The sequence below is a fragment of the Oncorhynchus clarkii genome, chromosome 19 (genome assembly GCF_045791955.1).
Source record: "Oncorhynchus clarkii lewisi isolate Uvic-CL-2024 chromosome 19, UVic_Ocla_1.0, whole genome shotgun sequence".
NCBI lineage: Eukaryota > Metazoa > Chordata > Actinopteri > Salmoniformes > Salmonidae > Oncorhynchus > Oncorhynchus clarkii.
In genome coordinates, this window is record NC_092165.1 from 39,531,209 (window position 1) to 39,555,539 (window position 24,331).

The 24,331-nt window shown below is 44.6% G+C and overlaps 1 protein-coding gene and 1 pseudogene across 1 annotated transcript; one reads left to right on the forward strand and one right to left on the reverse strand.

The window, feature by feature from the left end:
- The first annotated feature begins 6,352 nt into the window (after positions 1-6,352).
- Positions 6,353-9,073, forward strand: LOC139375170 (tRNA (guanine(37)-N(1))-methyltransferase-like). Its single transcript, XM_071116719.1, has 5 exons — positions 6,353-6,402; positions 6,589-7,214; positions 7,467-7,591; positions 7,681-8,320; positions 8,736-9,073. Exons 1-5 carry the CDS (start codon positions 6,395-6,397, stop codon positions 8,789-8,791), a joined length of 1,455 nt encoding a protein of 484 aa, XP_070972820.1. The 5' UTR covers positions 6,353-6,394; the 3' UTR covers positions 8,792-9,073.
- Positions 9,013-24,331, reverse strand: part of LOC139374482 (CDK-activating kinase assembly factor MAT1-like) — a 60,517-nt pseudogene continuing 45,198 nt past the window's right edge.

Sequence of the window (24,331 nt, forward strand, 5' to 3'; positions counted from 1 at the left end):
TAGAAACTGTAAATGACTTGGTAACAGGAAATACATTCATCTGGTTGATAAAATTAAAAAGTAATTTTGGGCTGACCAATGTAGATAGTTTCAAATACATGCAACTTATCACGAAATGTAGATTTGAAATCTTTTGGACATCAAAACAACCTTGAGGGAATCTTATTTGAGTCCGAAAAGTATGTTCATATGATAGGGAAGATACACAAAACCTTGCAAGAGAGCATATCCAACTGACAATCTCTAAGAAAAAAATATAAACTATTGGAACCCAGACGTAAAAATAACTGATTGGAGCATAACTAACGAAAATACAGTATAAACTGAAGTATAGAATGTATTATACAAGAGACAAAACTCACAAATTCTACAGCACAACGGCAGAGTCATGTCCTAAGTGTAAAACTAATGACTCAGTAATCCATGCTTTCTAGGGATGCTACAAATTCCGGAAGTTGTGGGCGGAGCTAGAAAGTTGGGTGACAGAAGTATTACAATGTAAAGAACAAATATCCATCTGTCTGCATATTTCAAGACATGGCACATGGGGGTGTCATGAGATACCCAATAGTCTGGACGATTCTCTTCTCATCACTCATCTTTAAAAAAACATGTACTAAAAACTTGAAAATCAAAGCTCCATTATTAACACAATGAAAACATCTAATGATTTTGTATTGAAATAATGAAATAGCATGGAGGAATACAAATGGCTACAATTTAAGGCCAAGTGGCAAACAATAATGTAGGCACTAGGGATGGGGGGTGAGCATGCAGGTCCGGGCAGATGAGATGTAGTCATTGTTTGTGTGCATCTAAGTTGTTGTTCGTATATAGAGTGAATAAGAAATACAAATTAAAAAATACAAAATATTAAATAAAACCATTTTTTTTTTAAAGAGCTAAATGGACATTACACAGTGGCAGCCTAATGAAATTCAACTGATGTTTGAGTGGAGATCTGAATGCCAACTCACCTGTTAGATCACACAGCATCAGTAGGAGGTGTATAGAGTAAACTGCCAGACTGGACACTAGCAGCAACTGCAGAGACCGATTGGACAGGAGTCAATATTCACCACATTCACATCAAAGTGACACACTGATGTAAAATACTGACTCCTGTCCACTCGGTCCCTGGAGCTCAAATTACTACACCTAGAACAATCTACAGTTATCAATTCGCTACTAAAGGAGATAGGTGGAGGCGTGGCGCTTCTAGAGAAAGAGCTGAGTAGTGAGCACAAAACGAAGGAGTTAGGGGGCAGCTCTATATTTTAATTTTAAAATATGCTTCCAACTGTTCTACTCACCCAAAGCCCACTATACCGGTGTTGGCCATTGCGTAGGCCAGGTCCAGGATGGCACTGCCCATGATGACCTTCATCAGATTGAAGACAGATGAAGGAGGCCCCTTTGTCCCTTGCCTCCTCTGGAGAGATAATAGAGCAAGAGAGAGAAACAGAAGAGAAGGGGGGGGGGGAAGTGGGGGGGGGGGGGGGTAAACATACAGATAGTCAAATCAATCAGCTCACTATAAAATAACGTACTATTACATGAAAGAACAATGTCAAATTCTAACAATCCAGGAAGTGAATCAATTTAGAGGAAAGCTTTCTGAGACCCAGTGTGCTACTGTGATGAGAACACTGCAGTGGAATGTAGTGTGGGATCAGTGAATGGAATAGGACATGAGGAGAGTGGATTTGAGCCCTAGCCTGCAGGACAGCTGCCAGAGCTGGGTGTATTGACGATGATGCCTGGTTCGGTTTGGCCTCTAATAGGGGATATCCTGGAGATCCAGCCACAACCCTGGTGTCAATGTCAAAGCAAACCAGAGTATGAGAGTCTGGATTAACCTATGAGTTATTGGATCTGATATAGTCATGGTTCCAGCAGTGGTGGATAGGAAGTGCGCTATTATTACATCAGGAGGGATAAATATATAGCAGACTAATAATGCAGGGGAAGTTTGGGGTTATCAGAGTATGCAGTAGTGGATCTGTAGTGCTCTCTAAGAGTGATCGGCATTTTGACATAGGCCTTCACAACAGATCTTTATGACAGAGTTCCCTTAGCCTTAACTACAAGAGGGGATATGTGAACTAGCTAGAGGAGAGGCTCCCTCTGTGCTGCACTGAAATGTCTGAGGTGCTCCACTTCCCTTGTAGGCCTGTTTGTTGAGCTGTAATCAGTCATCATAACGAGTAACCGTCAGTCATTTTAAAGACTTGTGTTGCAATTCTTGACCTCATATTAGGGGTCATTATTTGTCTCGTCAATAACTCTAGGGTTCACTTTAGCATCACTTTACAGTGGGATGTGTGATAAATAAATAATGTTTATCATTTCCATGTAAAAAGGTCCCATGAGCAGCAACATGGGAAGTTCATAGGAACATATAAAATTGGGTGGCAAATGAGAGCTAAGAGCCTTTACATTTTGTGAAACTAAGGCATAGATACATTTTTCATCTTAAAAATTAGGCGTAAGTAATGGCTTTGATTTCTTGTCAAACAGATTGAAAAGGAGTCTTAGAAAACAGCTACCACAAAAAGTCTTAGAAGTTAAAGATATGTTGGGTTCTGGTAAAGGAATTTCAATGCACAAGGAATTTTTTTTAAAGACATTTTCTAATTTCTCTACTGCATGAGGAGGGAGAATAAGGAAAGTTTATAGAAGTAACAAGTAAAGGTAGACCTACAAATGTATTAGTGTTTTTCTGATATCCATTTTTGTTTATGAATTAAGTGATTAAAACTTGTAATTCTGTTACCAACTTGGTAACAGAATAACTGAAAAATCAGTAACGGAATTACTGTAATTAAATTTGTTACAATGGGGAATCATAGTAGTCACAAACCACAGTTTGATCACCTGCTACGGTTCTCCCTTCCACTGGCATACTGTCATGTTCAGCTCATAACGGGTTTCTTTCTCTTTCTGTCGTGGTCAAAGCGAGTATGAAAACAGTATGGACAACCCTCCCTCTCTCGTCAGTTAATGTTACCTCTCCCAGGTCTTACTGACTCCTACCCATGAGCCCCCTCACTCTCTAGTTAATGTTACCTCTCCCAGGTCTTACTGACTCCTACCCATGAGCCCCCTCTCTCTCTAGTTAATGTTACCTCTCCCAGGTCTTACTGACTCCTACCCATGAGCCCCCTCTCTCTCTAGTTAATGTTACCTCTCCCAGGTCTTACTGACTCCTACCCATGAGCCCCCTCTCTCTCTAGTTAATGTTACCTCTCCCAGGTCTTACTGACTCCTACCCATGAGCCCCCTCTCTCTCTAGTTAATGTTACCTCTCCCAGGTCTTACTGACTCCTACCCATGAGCCCCCTCTCTCTCTCTAGTTAATGTTACCTCTCCCAGGTCTTACTGACTCCTACCCATGAGCCCCCTCTCTCTCTCTAGTTAATGTTACCTCTCCCAGGTCTTACTAACTCCTACCCATGAGCCCCCTCTCTCTCTAGTTAATGTTACCTCTCCCAGGTCTTACTGACTCCTACCCATGAGCCCCCTCTCTCTTCCCATTTACTGTAACCAGCATCCGCACCCACCGACATTGGACGTCGAAAAGTATTTGAAATTTGGTCAGTCTACCCTGGCCTAGATTTCTACGTCCACTGACATCGTTTTTTGGCTGGTTCAAACCGGCCTTGATTTGGCCCAAATATAGACGTCTATGATTGTTGAATGGACCAAATCTGAACCAATCATGGACGTCTATGTTTCACATGTTTGGGCACCACAGTACAGTAAAGAAAGTAGAGTTCAGTACAGTAGAGCACACCAGAGTACAGTATAATATAATGTACTGTGCTGAACTCTAATATGCTGTACTGTGATGTCCAAACTTGTGAAACAGACATCTATGATTGGTTCAGATTTGGTCCGATCCGGACCAACCAAATTTTGTCTAGTTTGGTGGCGGACCTCAAACTAATAACCAGTGTGTTGAATGATACCCATAAATGCAATATTGCATATTTATACCTTTGTGTACCTATTTAGGACACATCACCATGAAGAGAATGATATTCATATCCATAATTATGCATTTATGTATAGTAAAGAACAGGGACCCAAGAGATAATTATGTTACTCTAATTCTGTTACCGGGTGTAAATCCACTTCACTTACTGTAGTTTAATAACGTAAATAAATGTTTTCAAACTCAAGGAGTCATGTCTTAGCCTCTTTTAGAATCCGATTATTAAATACTTACACGTTCGTCTCTAACATATATGCTTAGCATTCCCGAACAGACCCATTACAAGTCAGAATGTTAAACAAAAGTAATTTCAATTTACTGACCTCCGAATTTGTCCCTATGTATGAGACAAAATAACCACTGGGAAGTGTTATCAATTTAACCGTCAGTACGCTAGTCTGTATATCGATTTGTATTTCTGGTTTTCAATACCGACGCAATTCACACGTGATAAACACTATATAGATGAGCCTAACCGAACATCGTCCCACACAATCAGTTGGCAAATTTCACAAACACTTCCAGCTGATTGTGAGGAAACGTGCTTCGGTCAACTACGTTTGTTTATTGTTTACATCAAGTGCAACATGTCAGGAGATTGAAAATACAAGCTACAGAACCCATTGGCGCCACATAATGTTGGGTAAACAACACTTTCCTGGGGATACCCCATCTCCTACCATCAAAAAGACCAACAGCACAGAAAACTGGTAAAGTAAGTAAATATCATTTTCCTCAAAATGCTGGCTTATAGAGACTCTTTAGGCAGACTTCTTTTAAACTGAATATCCATGGGGTAACCTTGGTAACAGTCTGATGTTTAGGCAGTTCATTGCTGACACCCCATTCTTTCTTCAGACATCTTTGAAACTTAATACAGAGGGATTTTTACTGTAATTCTGTTACCAAATTTAGCATCTGTACAGTTCTTCCATTAAGTGTTTTTGTAAGATTTTCTGTGTAAATTGTTCAAAGTAGTCCTAGTGCATAGAGTTATGGTTTGTTAAAACGTTGAAAGTTTCAGCCTAATTCCGTTAAAGTGGAATGGCCCCACATTGAAAACAGCAAGAAATACGTAGCTTAACAGTCACCATCTGTTTACTCGAGAAAAAAAAAAAAAAAAAAGAATTCTAGTGAGTTGTGCACTGTAACTCCCTGGGGCCAAACCACTGTAAAATGTGGACTTGCAATGACAAACAGCATGAGATTAGAATGTGCATGATTTCCAAAGTGCTGAGAGAGACAATGCCAGTGGAACTAAAGTTGTCATGTGAAATAGAATTGCACAGATTGAGCATGTGATTCATGTCCACTACCTGCCAGTCCTCCTTTCTGACTATTTTACTTTACAGCTAGAGATCGAATTTCAATATTTAAACAATGTTGCAAATGTCAGGCAGACCACAAGTTTTATACAAATCTCCACTATTGAAAACCAATTTATAGTCTAAAAGTAATGAGAGATAGTAAATAGGCATTTCAATGTCATAGCTTTAGCTGGTGGTCACACGTAGAATAGACACCAGCTGTAATGCGGTTTTAACCAATCAGCAACCAGGATTAGACCCACCCGTTTATAATTAGGCAACCAGGCTTGAGGGGGTGTGTTATATGGCCAATATACCACGGCTAAGTGATGTTCTTAGTCATGACGCTGCGCAGAGTGCCTGGATACAGCCCTTAGCCGTGGTATATTGGCCACATACCCTGAGGTGCCTTATTGTTATTATAAACTAGTTACCAACATAATTAGAGCAGTAAAAATAAATGTTTTGTCATAGCCGTGGTATACGGTTTGATATACCACGGCTGTCAGCCAATCAGCATTCTGGGCTAGAACCACCCAGTTTATAGACTGCAGAGCTACTAGAAATCAATTGTAGTGGGCTAGATGTAACCGTGGAACATACAAGGGATCCTACGCCTGTTGCAGAAAGAAACGTTAACGAAATCCTGGATGCCAATAAGTGAGCACACAATTATTAAACTGATGCCTCTTAATTCCTGGCTAGAGGCTGAATGCTCACTTACATTTCCCAGGAGAGGGGTGGTCTCGTTGCCATGATCAGTGTGAACCGTGGTGCCTTCTACATTAATACTCAGTCTCCGGGTGATTTGAACTCGAGCGAGAGGTTAGTAGTAAGTAAGTTACTTACAACAACCAATACAATAGCTACCTCATCTGTGCAGTTCGTGGTGCCTGGTGGATACAGCGTTTCCTTTAACCAACTAAATCTACTCCACTATGAGGACCCGTATATGCAACTTCTCACAGCTGATTTGAGGTGGTCATATGACATGAAAACGCTTCTGGTTTTATTCGTCTCGGATTGGATAGAAATGCACAGCAAGTCCACTAATGATGACGTCTAAACATGCGCGTGCTCTGCAGAAGCGATGTTGAGGTGAGGAATGCGTTTTAATGTTTATGGTTTTATGGAATAAAGTAATGATCTTTCCATGCAATAATATTAACAAAAAGTAAGCATTCGTTGTTTGCCAATCATTTGTCATATCTATTAGTTTGTCATTTTTCTAATGTTGATATTTAGGTCATATTTTAAGGAGACCTCTACGATTTGTCTTTGCAGGATTGTTCCTAGTATCTTCTCACTACTACAAACTCAAAACTGCGTGAAATCTCGCTATCGATACCGGACTCTGTGTTCAGTGGTCCTGCAGCCGGACCGAGCATCAACTTGTTCTGAGAGTGTTTCGAAGCCGATGCTTGAGCAGCATCAACACAACGGGATGGATCCCAGCCTATACACAGCTCCTCCTGAGGTCCGAGGTATGACCTGTTTGGATAAAGAAGTCTTCTCCCAGACAGTTATTGTCCCAGCCCTGCGTGTGCCAAAAGAAGTCCTCAATAAATTGGTTAAGAGCCTGAAAAAAGTAGCACTCCAGCGCCCGGGCATACGAAGAGTGGTTGAGGTTGAAGGCAGCGATGACGAGAGGCTCTTGTTGCTGGACCCTGCCAGTGTCTCCTCACCCAGCTCATTCAGCGATGCAGAAGCCGAGGCGTTGCAGTCATTTGGAGTACCTCAAGAGCTCCAGCGGTACGAGCTGCGGCTGACCTATGACAACCTGAAGAGTGAGGAGGTTCTGCGCGCTGTGCTGCCAGAAGGCCAAGACGTCACCTCGGGGTTTAGTCGAGTGGGTCACATTGCGCACATGAACCTGCGGGAGCACCAGCTGCCCTACAGAAACCTCATAGGTGAGTGTGCCACAAACATAATGTACTATTCTGCATCACAACAATCTGTCAGAAGACAGGCATGGGTAACAGTAATGCTATTGACAGGTTGTATTTTATGCTCTTGAATCCCTGACCACGCTCCCAGGATTGTATTTCCTGAGTGGTCAATTAGCTACAGATGAAATACGTTAAGTGTGTGTGTGTGAGGAATACGATAGTGCTGATTCATTGTTTTACTGACATTATGCAGTCTTGCAAATCCATTTCCAGGCCAAGTCATAATGGATAAGAACCCTGGGGTGACCTGTGTGGTCAATAAGACCAACACCATCGACTCCGCCTACCGCAACTTCAAGATGGAGGTGATGGCTGGAGAGGAAAATATGGTGGCTAAAGTAAGTCCTATGAGATTGTGCTTTTGATTAAACATATTTTAATGCGTGGGCATTACATTCCTCCCTTACCCTCCCTCTCATTGTTGCAGGTGCGTGAGAATGGCGTGACATACGAGTTTGATTTCTCCCGTGTGTATTGGAACCCTCGTCTTAGCACCGAGCATGAGCGTGTGGTGGCTCTTCTGAAACGCGGTGACACTGTGCTGGATGTGTTTGCTGGCGTGGGTCCTTTTGCCATCCCCGCTGCCCGCCGTGGCTGCACTGTGCTGGCCAACGACCTCAACCCCGAGTCTCACCGCTGGCTGCAGCACAACTGCAAACTGAACAAGGTGGAGCGTAAGGTCACCACCTTTAACCTGGATGGCAGGGCCTTCATCCAGGGGCCACTGAAGCAGCAGCTGCCTGTCATGATGAAGGGGACAGTCAGTGTGCATGTGGTCATGAACCTTCCTGCCTTGGCCCTGGAGTTCCTGGATGCCTTCAGAGGCCTGCTGGACCAGGGACACTCCTGTGATGTGAATCTGCCGCAGGTGCACTGCTATGGGTTCTCTAAGGAGGATGACCCCCAGAAAGACGTGGTGGAAAGGGCCTCAGCCAGCCTGGGGTTCTCCCTAGAGGGGCTGTGCTCTGTACATCTAGTGCGGAACGTGGCCCCCAACAAGGAGATGATGTGTGTGAGCTTCACCATCCCCAAAGAGGTTCTCTTCAGCAGAGAGAGCACAAAGACAGGTGAGCTTTCATTCACAGTGTACCAGGGTTGGGGTTAATTCCACCAATTCAGACTCCAGGTCAGTATTTGAATTCAGAGATTTCAATCTTCAATATTATCCAACAAATTCCAATTCCCTCAGGCTTATGTCACTGTTCTGACAGCCTAGCTGTATTGGAAATAGAAGTTGAAATTATTTAAAACAAATCCTGCAGTCAATTTGATACTAAGTGCATTAATTCCATTAACTGGGAAATGTACAAATAAGAAATTCCAAACAGTCCAAATTCCAATGCAATAACTTGAATGATTTCAAATATAATTCAAGATGTCACATTTAATTTGAATTGGCACCAACCCTAAACAGTATAACACACATGCACTCTCTGAAAGACTGTAGACTGAAAATACTAATACCATTTGTCCTCTCCTCAGAAGCCATAGAAGAACCAGCCCCAAAGAGACAAAAGTGTGCGGAGACAACAAATTGAATATATTTGACCAAGGAGCTCATTCTGAGACCTTGAATTGTACATTTTATTTTTGAACTCTGTTCATGTTATTTTATAATAGTGTCAATAAGGCTGACATGATCTAAATCATGGTTATGCCTTGACCTAAGAAGAACATACAAACAGGTATGTGTTGACTGTATTTGAAATACTGGTCCATTATCCAGGTCCCACAAATAGGCATTGTTTCAATAGTTTTCTTATCCAACAACTGGCTTCCTGTTTTTTTTTTCAAATAAAAAAAGTAAGATCATACAAAAATGGCAACACATACATCCTGATCTGACTTCAGACCAAAGTCCACAGCTCCCACCACAATGTAGAACAGGGGGGGTCATTTGAGTCCTATGATAATTGACAGCTTCATATTTCTGAGTTTCTGTGTCAGTTCCAGAGGGGGTCAGTCCAGTAACGGCATCCTGGATGACACGCATGTCCTGAGTTATGTCCTGGGGCTGGGCAATGCGCACGTGGTTCAGATACCTGCAAACAGAAAGAGAGAAGAAACGTCTCAGTTAAAAATATAATACAGTTAAAACTTATAATAATATAAGTTTACAGTATCTTAATGTAAGCACCTGTAGTCTATTATCCCCTCTCCTTCAACATCCCTATATTAGCATCACTGATACTGTATATGTGATGTAAAGATCAATCGACAGTCTGCATAGGTGGTGAGGCCTTTAAAAATGACCCCGGCTACCCCCCCCCCCCCCCCCCCCTGGATCACGTTCGGCGCATGTGTTATTTTACACACACACTGGTTTTTCTAACATAACTGCTGCCCACACTGCCCCACGTTTCACTTTTTAACTTACCCTCTTCTGAACCATGATGATGTAGCTTAAATTAGTATGAACATGTCAATGTATTTTGTGTAAAACATGTAAATAGCTGCATGTAACCTACTACCCTCCTGAAAAGAAAAAACATGAAATCACACTTATGTTTACTGAGGAGTGGAATGCAATAGTTCATACAGTTGTGTACAACATGACGTTTGTAGGAAATCGCGCTTATACTTAATAGCCTACTAAGGGAATGCAATAGTTTGAAAAGTTGTTTGTACAACATGAAGTTTGTAGGCTACACCAGTGACCAGACAAAAGGCGACCAAGGAGGTGAGAGGCAGCGGAGCACTCAGCACAGCAGCGGAGCACTCAGCACAGCAGCTACGTAGGCAGCGGAGCACTCAGCACAGCAGCTACGTAGGCAGCGGCGCACTCAGCACAGCAGCTACGTAGGCAGCGGAGCACTCAGCACAGCAGCTACGTAGGCAGCGGAGCACTCAGCACAGCAGCTACGTAGGCAGCGGAGCACTCAGCACAGCAGCTACGTAGGCAGCGGAGCACTCAGCACAGCAGCTACGTAGGCAGCGGAGCACTCAGCACAGCAGCTACGTAGGCAGCGGAGCGGGCACATGGCAGAAATGTTTTTAGCCTGGACAAAGTGGGATATAGAAACTCTACCCGTAGCCACTCCATATGGCATTCTGGGTTTATTTTATTTTTAAGTGTGTACAGATGTAGCCCTAGCCCACCAAGGACCCTATTTCAGCTTTTCAGAAGATGGCAAGTCACTGTTTATTTTCACTCTGAGCTGTAGATGGAAAAACAGCCAAGCTGTCGACTTAGACCCTAGTCCATGGTGACCAGTGCTCTTCCACTGGGGGGGTGACCTGTAGCCCCACCCTCTCTAATCCTTCCTCCACACACACACACACACACACACACACACTCAGGTCCTGGGCTGTCAGTTAGCTCAGTGGGCACTAGGGGAACAACTCCTCCCTCCTCCTCTTGGCCTCCCTCAGTGGGTTCTACAGTCTCTGGCTACTAAGCTAACATAGTCCTCAAGCGACTGAGGTCCAAAGCAACAAAGACAGCACACACTCACCCCCATCCTTTCCCACACTCACAGCCCCAGCAGAAAGTGCTAAAGCCCCCACACGAGTCAGGCTTTGTGCCCCCTGTCCCTGAGAGCCAGGGAAACTTCAAAGTGAAATAGGAAGCGAGAGCACAGACAGCCCTCTGATTTGTGCTCCGGTTCAGTCTGCTTTACAGAGTAACCCAACACCTGTGGGGAGGAGGAGGGGTGTGTGTGTGTGTGTGTGTGGAATACGTGTGTTGGAGTATGTGTTTATGGAGCATTTCTTTTTGGCAGTTTGCATGCGTGTCAGTGTGTATTTAACATTGTTTTTCCTCGTGAGTTTCCATGATATACAATATATGGAAAATAGACTAATATCTAAAAACCAACTGCTAAGCATAATATATACATGGTCATTAATATGGCATTTACTAATGTGCTATGCACTTACATTAACAGAAAATGAAGTCTAGTCATCAGTGGTTAAGTTCCAGACATACAAAGAGAGGGCAGATCGGGTTTTGTACATAAAGACCACTTCACCCACTAGAGAAACAACACAAGTCCAAAACAGGCATCGCAGTGATTATTAATAATAACTTCATTAAGCACGAGCTCCCTGTAGCCGGTCCTTCACGGCGCACTTGAGGGAGGCCTTCTCCGATGGCTTCCTGCTCCTCTCCCCACAGCAGATGAGTGCCGTCTATTGATTATATTGTACTGGGCCTTTTTAACAGTGAAAAAGTGGTCTATTTCCAGTCCGGCTAAGTCTGCTCTTCCTGCTAATCTAATCCCCAAGCTACACATGTGGTCATTCCTTCCAAGAAAGCTGAGAGCCCTGTAACGTTATACCAGTCTGCCCCTAAGGAAGGAGGAGAAGAGAGGAGAGAGAATAATGGGGGGAGATGGAGCAAGAGATGGAGAGAGAGCAGGAGGATGCAGAATGAAATCACCTTTGGGTATCATCACCAGCCAGTCCTCTAGTCTACAGCCATTAAACCAACAGTCTGTCTTCTCCCCCTAACACCACCCGTTGGAGCAGTACTGAACAATTAACTCTGCTCCCCCTAACACCACCCGTTAGTTCAGTACTGCTCCATTAACTCTGCTCCCCCCCTAACAGCACCTGTTAGTTCAGTACTGCTCCATTAACTCTGCTCCCCCTAACACCACCTGTTCGTTCAGTACTGCTCCATTAACTCTGCTCCCCTAACACCACCTGTTCGTTCAGTACTGCTCCATTAACTCTGCTCCCCCTAACACCACCTGTTCGTTCAGTACTGCTCCATTAACTGCTCCCCCTAACACCACCCTTTAATGGAGCAGTACTGAACTAACGGGTGGTGTTAGGGGGAGCAGAGTTAATGGAGCAGTACTGAACTAACTCTGCTCCCCCTAACACCACCCGTTAGTTCAGTACTGCTCCATTAACTCTGCTCCTGTAAGTGCATCTCGTCCCAAAGCTCTACTTTATACACACACCAGCATAGACGCTTCCAACAAATGCGCACACACACACACACTTCAGCAATCCATCACATCACCCTTCTCTTTAGTGGAAATAACACTGACTGTACTTGACACTGAATACACAGACAGAGGAAGACTACAGACACACAATGAATAGACAGACAAATATTTCACGGACTCTTGGTAGAACATTTGCAAACATACAATGAAGTTTGGGACACACCACGATAGACTGACTACTATACATAATGTGTGAATGAGACACTTAACAGTATACACAGTGCACTAAACCAGCTTTGACAAAGTTAGACTTACACCTCTCTCCCCCCTCCTTCCCTCCCTTACCCCTCGTTCTTTTTCTCCCAGAGGACTGGCTGCCTTTTGTTCACAGGCCTCTGAAACCCAAGCCGTTTCGGCCGGTAACATCTTTCACTCTCCGGGCCCCACTGGAGCATTAACTGCAACTCGATCTGGGCCTTTTCAAAGCCTCCTGTTATTGGGTAAATATGGGTCACTTTGGAATGGTCCATTATGTCGCTTAGGGGGGCGGGAATAGACTAATGCAGACGATAGAGATGACTGAATGACATTTGTGAGCATGGGTGATTTTAGTTGGTTCTTTAGTTCATACAAAAACCCATGATGACACACATGCCCCATGGATCCTATAGACTGCCAAGCTCTTTGTTATTCAACATTTATCTTTGTTATACTACATTGTCCTACACTTTTGAATAAACTAAATCCGATGAGGCATGGCAACGGCAAACTAAGGAACCTAGTGTTAAATCTAAAAACATGAATGTCTTGGATGAGTGAATTACCACAATGAACAATATTCTCACTGATGGAGTAATCAAAATATTATTCTAGAACCCGTGTTTCTCAGTATTCATGCTGCCATCCACCCCTTTCTGAGAGCCAAACGACTCCAAACTGCTGGAGCTAACAGCACATTTCTTCTCTGGTTTGGAACGGTGAATACCTGGGCAATTTCTCCTGCTAAAGCTAATAATAGTATTGGATTTCCCGCCTGGACCCCAAAAGTATTCCCTGCTCCCTTTGCCTGGAAAATTACACGCCTGCGGCCCATGCTAAAATGTTCCGGAAGATTCCGCGTGGATTCCAGCTGAGTGTAACTTCTCTTTTGTGTTCAGTTTCAAGTTTTATTGTCACACATGAACAAGACAGGTTGTGTGTGTGGAAGGCAGGAAGGGTGTTAGACTTCTTCAGTAAAATAGCTGCAGGACTGAGAGTGAAAACAGCCTAGATTGGAGCAGCTATATTATGTGAAGGACTGGCAGGCTGGCTGGATCAGGGCTCCTGTCTAGACTCCATGTGTTGGCTGTGGGGAAACCCAGCCACGATGGAAAGAAGAGCTCAGATATAATGCTGCCACGCCTGCCTATAGATCATGACCATCACTTAGTGGTGCCCTCACAAACCACATACAGACATGACAAAGCATTAAATGTGGACCAGTCTTACACATTGCTGATTGAAACTATGGGGTTTGACAGGTTGCATTCCCATATTAAAACATCTCTGTATACCTTAAGCAGGTCTGAGTGGGTTGTGCTTTTGTACACAATAGGGTATCAGTATAAATGATCTGCACTGAGTGAGAGAGTGCATAATAGAAGCTCTTTCCTATCAGAAAAGCTGTGAATCACTGAAGCATGGCGTCTAGTAGCGATGGCCAGCTGCTGTTACAGCATGTCTCCCTCCCTCTGCTCCTGCACTTTACTTTCACAAAGGTCTGGTCACTGACCCCAGACCAGGCTGCAGCTCAGCACCTGTCTGCTCCTAGACCACACTCTCTGATCCTGGGACTGCAGTAGTTTTTTTGCTGTACAAAGGATCAAAGAGATGCGTTACTTCCCATGACTCATGTCAGAGACTGAGCATCCTAACTCGTCACTAGCGAGCTATGGAAAAAACTTGGAGAATTCTACTCTGTGTATGGTGCGAAAAACAATGGCGAAACCCAATCAATCAATTTTCACCTATCGGACTCTATGGCCTCCTGGTTGAAGATGGCCGAGCTACTGTAAGATATTAGGGCTGAGAGTTAAGGTCAGTGGTTGGGAGGCCCTGGCTGGATCTCTCCACAGAGGCCTGTTTCATACTTCTGAAAGGACAGTCATGAGCCTCTTGGACAGCAGGCCTCATGTCCGGAAGTCTTCCTTTAGCGCTCCGATCCAGCAGTTTGGGAATCCTGGCCTGGGAATAAGGGGGTGGTGGTGCAGAGCCACACACCTGTCGGATGATTTGTCATTATAGAGGGGTCAGCACTCAGCTGTCACCCCCTAATCACCCTCCTCACCCCGCCCCGCTTCTCCAAAAACACCCCCTGCATTCCTTAGCAAGCTCCAGTTACACACACCCACAACTCTACTACCCCTCCCCATCCCCTGCTGCCCTAAGAACAGCGCTGTGCAGGACCCGAGCCTGTGTGTGTGTGTGTGTGTGTGTGTGTGTGTGTGTGTGTGTGTGTGTGTGTGTGTGTGTGTGTGTGTGTGTGTGTGTGTGTGTGTGTGTGTGTGTGTGTGTGTGTGTGTGTGTATGTATGTATGTATGTATACATGCGTTACAGGGTACAGTGACCTGCGTATCTTTCCCAAAACCGTAATAACAATACACTTCCTCTGCAAAAACAATACAGCAGAATTTCCTAAAAGGTATGCAAGCTAAAAACCCTGGAACACATCCAGCCGGGCCAGGAACAAAACCCCTGCAGTGGAGCCAAACATAGAACGCTCTCACAGGTATACTATATCTGTCAACAGCAGCCTTTCATCATCGGGGGCCAGAGGCCAGTCTCGTTTCCCTGGGATGGAGTTTCCTCCAGGACATGGTAGTGTGAGATTCTATCCTCCACGACCATTAGGATGATACGACACAGCCCAAAACCCCCTGTTGTACACAGGACACTCAGTCTGAGTGACAAGTCTACACACACTCAGTCACTACTAGGCCATCGACTCCTTTTCCATGATCATATATCTTATCACTAGCGGGTCAACCCCACTGACAGAGAGGGTGTGTCTGTGTCTCTCAGAGAGCCATACGGAGTATCACTAACACTTAGTTAAGAGGGGACCACTTTTAGGGTGTTAACACAATCATTGTAAGATACTTAACATTAACCCTTATATAAATACTCACTCATTTTGCAGTGATTGACAACTAGCAATAACAACTTGTAAGGACAGTTTATATGAAAACACAGCAAAGGGGTATGAATGACACAGGTAGTTGTGTATCTGATATGAAGGCATTATAAAGAACAGAGGCTTACATTGGTGCCTAAATCCTGAGTTTCTTCACAAAGCGTCAACTGCCACTGCTCATCCAGAACTGTGTCAAAGACCTGTACTTCACCTGTCTGGCCTGATGGGGGCGGTAGAGGCTGCCTGACAGGACATCAATGGCATGAAACCCACCACAAACTAGCCACTTGATACAGGAACCCACATTTCAAGGCAGTGAGATGCCTGGCAGGTACTGAGTATCCATCTATCTATCCCCTGGAGAGCAGGGAGAATACTGTGGGCTGGAGGCGGGGGGAAATTTGCAGTGTCCTCGTTAACCAAATGGGTCCGTAAACAATGGAAGGGCATATGCTCTTCACAGAACGGCTGTTAGCGCCAGACAGACCCACAAACACACACACGGGAGTATTGATTGTCATATGTAGCATATTGTAAATAGAACACCGGTATACTGTGGAAGAAAAGCCTTTTCCCAGGTGGGTTCCAAAACACTGGTATCAGTTTACACAGCACCTCGAGCTATAGGGAGAAGCAAGAGCATTTCAATTAGTGAAAGAGGGAGGGAGAGAGAAAGAAAAACACAAAGAGACAGAAAGGGGGGGTGGATTCATCCATCATACTGGAGAGGTACCTACTACAAGTCCCCACAGCGCAGCCCCATATGATGGGAGTTTGTTTTCTTTCCCTAGCTCTTAAGAGGGGAAAATGAGCCAGCTAATCCCACTGCACATCACAGAGCCCTGGGCCCTGGGGGGAAGGGGGGGGGGGGGGACAGGACTCTACTGTGCCAATATGGTGTGTGTGTGTATATAGCTAGGGTGAGAGTTCGGTTGACATCAAAGCCTACACCCCTGACTGACTGACAGTCCCAGTCCTGCCTACACCCCTGACTGACTGACAGTCCCAGTCCTGCCTACACCCCTGACTGACTGACAGTCCCAGTCCTGCCTTACACACCTCTGCACATATTGGGTTAATGTATAAATAGTTAGGAGATATCGCCACTCGCTCTCTCTTTTGGGAGTTGACGCTACAGCCTCCAGCCAGCGCTACAAATAAACAAAGGGGGGAGTAGGCAGGCAAATACCCACCCCTGGTTATCCCTGGCCTGCCCTGGTGGTTTCTCCTTCACTGGGGCTTGGCTGGTCTGTTTGTGTGCCTGTGTGGGAACACCACCCACCCGCCTGGGGAAGGGGCTGGCAAGGGGCCCTCATAAGAAAAACTAAAACTGCCGTCTCTTTCAGAACCCAGTGAAAGACTGGCGGCCATGACGACCCATCTCTATCTGCTGTTTTTATGTTCAGACAAACCCATGAAGCTAAAGAGCTTTCTACTGTAAGAGACGTCTCCTCCTCCAATCCACTGGCCTAATGACTCACACTCAAGAATCAATCAATATTTGCACAGATCGCATTAAGAGACAACAGATCCAGTTCATACAGAGCTATACCGTTCTGCTCCCGTTTCCTACAACAGAGAACATTATGACTGCAGGTCAGGATAAGGAGTGGATACTGTACTATACAACATTCACACATCCCCCTGTATTAGCTCAGCTACCCCTGTAACGGAGAGAAGAACCGCCCATACACTACCCCCTATTTCCTGGCTTCCCCACAAGAGTAGTACAGTGTCTGGCAATGCTAGAGTAGCTATACTATACTAGTAGCTATACTATAACATCAGAGATGAGAGCTGATCATGTGCTGAGAGTGATGCTGGGGAAAACACAGTTCATCCTGTGGGTTTGCAAGTCAAATAACCCTGCTTTAAAGATCTCTCTCCCACATTCTCACATAGCCAAAAGATGCTGCAGGAACTATGCAAATGTCAAATCTGTGAGCTACAGCTGTCGTTCATGCTCTCTGCTCTGAGAGGGTGTGGATAGAGCATGCAGAGAGGCAGTACCTTGCAATGGTAGACTTCATCCAGCTAGCTGCTAGACAACTAGGCCACTGCCCGAATCTGACAACCTGAGCTTTTGAGAAACAGAAATATTTGTTACACACAATGATCTTATAGCATACATCTCTATGATTAATTACTGTTATGTTGGACATTTCAAAATCGCCTCAAATCTAGAAAAAAAGTTTAGACAAATTATGTAATTGTAGTAAAACCAGATCAAAGGCTTGGGTTCATCTGAGGTCATACTATACAGCGCCTTTCTTACCTTCATCCAGCCCCATAACTCAACCATCAAAGCTACATAGTGTGTGCGAGCACACACTATTTGAGAGGCCTTCACTGTGAGGTTTCTATCACTCGGCTCCCTCTGTCCCAGGACAGCCCTCCAGGTCCCTGTGAAGACCTCTACCCCTCCGTCCCCCTGCCCTCCCAGGACCATCAAATTGACTTGATGTCAGCTGGGATCAGAGAGCTGGGGCCGTATGGAAAAGCCATTTTAGGCCATTTTGTGTAGAAAGAGCAAACAGTTCATCTGGAGTGGTCCTCCTCAGCTCAGCACACGCCTGCTGCTCTCCACACACAGAGAGTGGGAGACGCACAGGAGCCACAGTGACTGAGATTTACTGTCTCCTACTACTAGAGGGAAGAAAGGAGAGGGAGGGAGTGAGTTGGACATGACTTAAACCTTGTTTAATAATGTAGGGGAGAGGTTGGGAAGCCAGAGGTGAGAGGTCATAGTGGGTAGTGAGCCAGGTTTAGTTGACCTTGGAACTCCTACATCCTGCAGAGCAGGGCCAGAGCCGGGAGAGAGAGATGGAGTCAGACCTGGAGTCAGGCCAGCCTGGGACTGAGATCTAGGAGGGACGCCTGCCAGAAAGTTATGATTGTCACAGCTCCTCAGCCAACACTGCCACACACACACACACACACACACACACACACACACACACACACACACACACACACACACACACACACACACACACACACACACACACACACACACACAAAACCAGGCCTCAAGTCAGTATACTTTCAACACACAGTGTGTATTATGAAGCAGAAAAGCTCTCTATGACCAGGGAAAGACTACGAACGCCACTGTGGTAGCTTGACAACAAAGCTCCTTTTTCTCTATATGTCCCAATCAATCCCCTCCATCCATCCCTCCCTCCCTCAGAGAGAGCTTGAACCCTTCAGCCAGACTCCAGTGAGTCTGACGAGCCTGCATGTCTGAGGAGCACTACTTCCTGGTCTGCAGCTCAGGGTCCCCTGGAGAGGAGCTCCAGACTAAACACCCCACCCACCCTCCCATCGCTCAGCTGCTCCCCTTCACTCCGAGCAAGCGACGAGAGACGACCGCCTCATAACCAACAACCAACCACCCCCGACAGAAACCTCACTTTTTCCAACAATTAAGGAGAGCAGGGAGGGGAGGGGAGGAGAAGAGGATGAGGGGGTAAGACTTCAAAATATTATCCACATTGGCATTTAGCGTAGCACGTTGAGCAACCGCTGTCACAGTGATGGACTAATTTCAGGGTGACCTGCGCCAATACAAACAACTGCTCTTTCTAGCTTTCATTGTCAGCACTTGAGGTTTTAGTCAAAGTTTTGAGTATGGCGCTGCCAATGTCTCCTTCTCCTTCTTTCCTCACACAGGATTAGTCCGTGTCCAAGACTTACTCCCCCCTCCCTTCTCTCTGGAGCGGCAGAGAACTTGGGTCTTTCATCGCCTACACAGTCAGAGCTTAGGAAGTGCACCAGAAAACACACACACACACAGTAGACATGTGTAAGCACACAAAATGTACTCCATCTATTCCTCAAAGACTCACAACCGCATGTGCGCATGCTCACACACACGCAGCCGCACAGAGAAAAAAGGTTCTGACATCAAAGACAAGGACACATAAACAAGCTCCCTCTTTCCATTTCTCAAAGATACACACAGTCAAGACCAAAACAAACCTTCTCTAACACACAAAATGGACATAACTTCCAAAACAGTAACACATGTTCATATACCATCATTCAGGATCTTTTATCTACAGGCAGCAGAAGCACAGATACTAAAATAGTGTCCCTCAGCAGTTTGTGGCTGTTGTGTGGAATCAAGTGGGTAAAGTTTCAAGAGGCAGGTCCCAGCCATGTCATTAGGTAGGGGTAGCCACACCTGGACAGGTCACACTCAGGACTAGAGGTCGACCGATTAATCGCAATGGCCGATTATTTAGGGCCGACTTCAAGTTTTCATAACAATCGGAAATCGGTATTTTTGGACGCCATTTTGGACATTTTTTTTTTTTTTTACCTCTGTCATTGCCAACAAAGGGTATATAACAAAGTATTGAGATAAACTTTTGTTATTGACCAAATACTTATTTTCCACCATAATTTGCAAATAAATTCATTAAAAATCCTACAATGTGATTTTCTGGATTTTTTCTCTCATTTTGTCTGTCATAGTTGAAGTGTACCTATGATGAAAATTACAGGCCTCATCTTTTGAAGTGGGAGAACTTGCCCAATTGGTGGCTGACTAAATACCTTTTTGCCCCACTGTATATATTTTTAAACCTGCATATTTAGTTAATATTGCCTGCTAACATGAATTTCTTTTAACTAGCTAAATTGTGTCACTTCTCTTCCAACAGAGTCAGGGTATATGCAGCAGTTTGGGCCGCCTGGCTCGTTGCGAACTGTGTGAAGACTATTTCTTCCTAACAAAGAAAGCCAACTTCACCAAACGGGGGATGATTTAACAAAAGCGCATTTGCGAAAAAAGCACAATCGTTGCACGACTGTACCCAACCATAAACACCAATGCCTTTCTTAAAATCAATACACAGAAGTATATTTTTTAAACTTGCATATTTAGCTAAAAGAAATCCAGGTTAGCAGGCAATATTATAAAGGTGAAATTGTGTCACTTCTCTTGCGTTCATTGCACGCAGAGTCAGGGTATATGCAACAGTTTGGGCAGGCTGGCTCGTTGCCAACTAATTTGCCAGAATTTTACATAATTATGACAACATTGAAGGTTGTGCAATGTAACAGGAATATTTAGACTTATGGATGCCACCCGTTAGATAAAATACGGAACGATTCCGTATTTCACTGAAAGAATAAACGTTTTGTTTTCGAAATTATAGTTTCCGATTTGACCATAATAATGACCAAAGGCTCGTATTTCTGTGTGATACAGTGCCTTGCGAAAGTATTCGGCCCCCTTGAACTTTGCGACCTTTTGCCACATTTCAGGGTTCAAACATAAAGATATAAAACTGTATTTTTTTGTGAAGAATCAACAACAAGTGGGACACAATCATGAAGTGGAACGACATTTATTGGATATTTCAAACTTTTTTAACAAATCAAAAACTGAAAAATTGGGAGTGCAAAATTATTCAGCCCCCTTAAGTTAATACTTTGTAGTGCCACCTTTTGCTGCGATTACAGCTGTAAGTCGCTTGGGGTATGTCTCTATCAGTTTTGCACATCGAGAGACTGACATTTTTTTCCCATTCCTCCTTGCAAAACAGCTCGAGCTCAGTGAGGTTGGATGGAGAGCATTTGTGAACAGCAGTTTTCAGTTCTTTCCACAGATCCTCGATTGGATTCAGGTCTGGACTTTGACTTGGCCATTCTAACACCTGGATATGTTTATTTTTGAACCATTCCATTGTAGATTTTGCTTTATGTTTTGGATCATTGTCTTGTTGGAAGACAAATCTCCGTCCCAGTCTCAGGTCTTTTGCAGACTCCATCAGGTTTTCTTCCAGAATGGTCGTGTATTTGGCTCCATCCATCTTCCCATCAATTTTAACCATCTTCCCTGTCCCTGCTGAAGAAAAGCAGGCCCAAATTATGATGCTGCCACCACCATGTTTGACAGTGGGGATGGTGTGTTCAGCTGTGTTGCTTTTATGCCAAACATAACGTTTTGCATTGTTGCCAAAAAGTTCAATTTTGGTTTCATCTGACCAGAGCACCTTCTTCCACATGTTTGGTGTGTCTCCCAGGAGGCTTGTGGCAAACTTTAAACGACACTTTTTATGGATATCTTTAAGAAATAGCTTTCTTCTTGCCACTCTTCCATAAAGGCCAGATTTGTGCAATATACGACTGATTGTTGTCCTATGGACAGAGTCTCCCACCTCAGCTGTAGATCTCTGCAGTTCATCCAGAGTGATCATGGGCCTCTTGGCTGCAACTCTGATCAGTCTTCTCCTTGTATGAGCTGAAAGTTTAGAGGGACGGCCAGGTCTTGGTAGATTTGCAGTGGTCTGATACTCCTTCCATTTCAATATTATCGCTTGCACAGTGCTCCTTGGGATGTTTAAAGCTTGGGAAATCTTTTTGTATCCAAATCCGGCTTTAAACTTCTTCACAACAGTATCTCAGACCTGCCTGGTGTGTTCCTTGTTCTTCATGATGCTCTCTGCGCTTTTAACGGACCTCTGAGACTATCACAGTGCAGGTGCATTTATACGGAGACTTGATTACACACAAGTGGATTGTATTTATCATCATTAGTCATTTAGGTCAACATTGGATCATTCAGAGATCCTCACTGAACTTCTGGTGAGAGTTTGCTGCATTGAAAGTAAAGGGGCTGAATAATTTTGCACGCCCAATTTTTCAGTTTTTGATTTGTTAAAAAAGTTTGAAATATCCAATAAATGTTGTTCCACTTCATGATTGTGTCCCACTTGTTGTTGATTCTTCACAAAAAAATAAAGTTTTATATCTTTATGTTTGAAGCCTGAAATGTGGCAAAAGGTCGCAAAGTTCAAGGGGGCCGAATACTTTCGCAAGGCACTGTATTTGATAGAGCAGTCTGACAGTCTGTTCCCCTTGCTTTGCTTCGAGGGTGGCTGTTGTCGATGTCTTCCTGGTTCGAGCCCAGGTAGGGGCGAGGAGAGGGACAGAAGCTATACTGTTACACTGGCAATACTAAAGTGCCTAAGAATATCCAATAGTCAAAGGTATATGAAATACAAATGGTATAGAGAGAAATAGTCCTATAAATACTATATTAACTACAACCTAAAACCTCTTACCTTGGAATATTGAAGACTTATGTTAAAAGGAACCACCAGCTTTCATATGTTCTCATGTTCTGAGCAAGGAACTTAAACGTTAGCTTTCTTACATGGCACATATTGCACTTTTACTTTCTTCTCCAACACTTTGTTTTTGCATTATTTAAACCAAATTGAAAATGTTTCATTATTTATTTGAGGCTAAATTGATTTTTATTGATGTATTATATTAAGTTAAAATAAGTGTTCATTCAGTATTGTTGTAATAGTCATTATTACAAATAATGACAATAATCCGTATCGGCGTTGAAAAATCATAATCTGTCGACCACTACTCAGGACTACAGTAAGCTACCTGGTCAAACTTCACCTTCAGGGGTCAAGTTGACAGCTGAGGAAAAGGCCTCATCCTCTGGCCTATGAGAATTCACATTCTATTATGTTAAGGTAAGGCACAGCAACAGGTATTTTCAGAGCATATCATGTTAATGCATGGACATGTGTAAGTGTCAATCAATGAGACAGAATGAGTGACACTTCCTTTTCATAAAATGTCTTCACACTATAGAGGGCCTCCTCCGTTCTGTGGTTTCTCGCACACACACACACAGACAGACGCATTCAGACATGCACGTACACACATCAGGGGAAGTGTGTTTCTGAGATTGTACGTGTGTGTGTGTGTGTGTGTGGGGGGGGGGGGGGGGGGGGGGGGGGGGGGGTGTAAGCTGAATGGACACTTTCAAAGGTCCCCATTGCCTGAACATGCAGCCTTTTCTCTTTCCCCCAGTATTGAAGCAGCTGTCTTTAATAAGAGCACAGCCCATATTTATTCAGGTACAGCAGAGAGAGGGAAAGACAGCGAGAGAGAGAGGCGTGGCCCTTCTTTTTCCTGGCAGCCTCACAGCGCTCCTGCGGTTTTTTGGGGGGCAAAGGGACAAGGCGAAAGAGACGGAGAGAGAGGGAAACACACACACAGAGTGAGTGGGGGGAGGGAGGCCCTAGCATAAAAAGCAAGGCTCCGCTCGCATCCTGTGCAGAGCCGGGCCCCAGAGGCCCCAGGGCCACAGGGGGGTGTGTGCGGCTCTCCCGTCCCTCCAGACTCCCCTGTCCAAGACAAATCACCAGTGGTGCTGCTGTCACCATGGGCCCTGACCAAGACAAACAGCCCTGTTTAAAATAAGACCCTAGCCCCTCCTTCCCTAACCATAACCCCTTCACTCACTCTCTCACACACACACCATAGGTCAGAAGACAGACTCTGGCCCAACCCTGCACTGGAGAACTCCCTTTCAACCTCTCCACCCTCTCCATAACCTCCCTCTATTCTCCACATGCCGTTCAACTCTCACCACATCACAGCATTTCTTTTGTGGCCAAAAATGCAGAGTGGGACATGTGAATGTGTATGACCTGTGCACATTTTTGATGTGTGCCTGAGACTGTGTGTGTGTGTGTGTGTACCACCACCGCATGTGCATAAACTCTGAACTTAGCTGAATGACAAAACTGCCAACAATGCAGAAGTGTCAGCAGAATTCCAGCTTCTGCTAACAGAGCATACTGCATCATGGGAGTTGTTGTTTATTTGTCAGACTGGGCTACAGTAGTCGGTCGCTGCCTGCTCCAGAGGGACTAGTGTTCATCATTGAGGAGACTAATTTATCTCAGGTGGCAGAGCCCTTCCCCTCCAGCCCTAGTCCTGCAGGACCCCTGAACTGCTGACACCAGACCCCCTGTGTCCCCCCTCCTCTTCCCCCTTCCGTCCCCCTCTCATCAGTCAGCTCCAGCATGCGGCAAAACATTTTGAGATGTGTTTCATCTGCATATTGATCAGCCTAGCCAAAAGAACCAAAACCTCAGCATTACACTGCATACATAATGTAAAAGTAGAACCAGTTATTCTACTAAACTCTCCTGCATCCATTAAGAAGGACGGCTTCACTTCA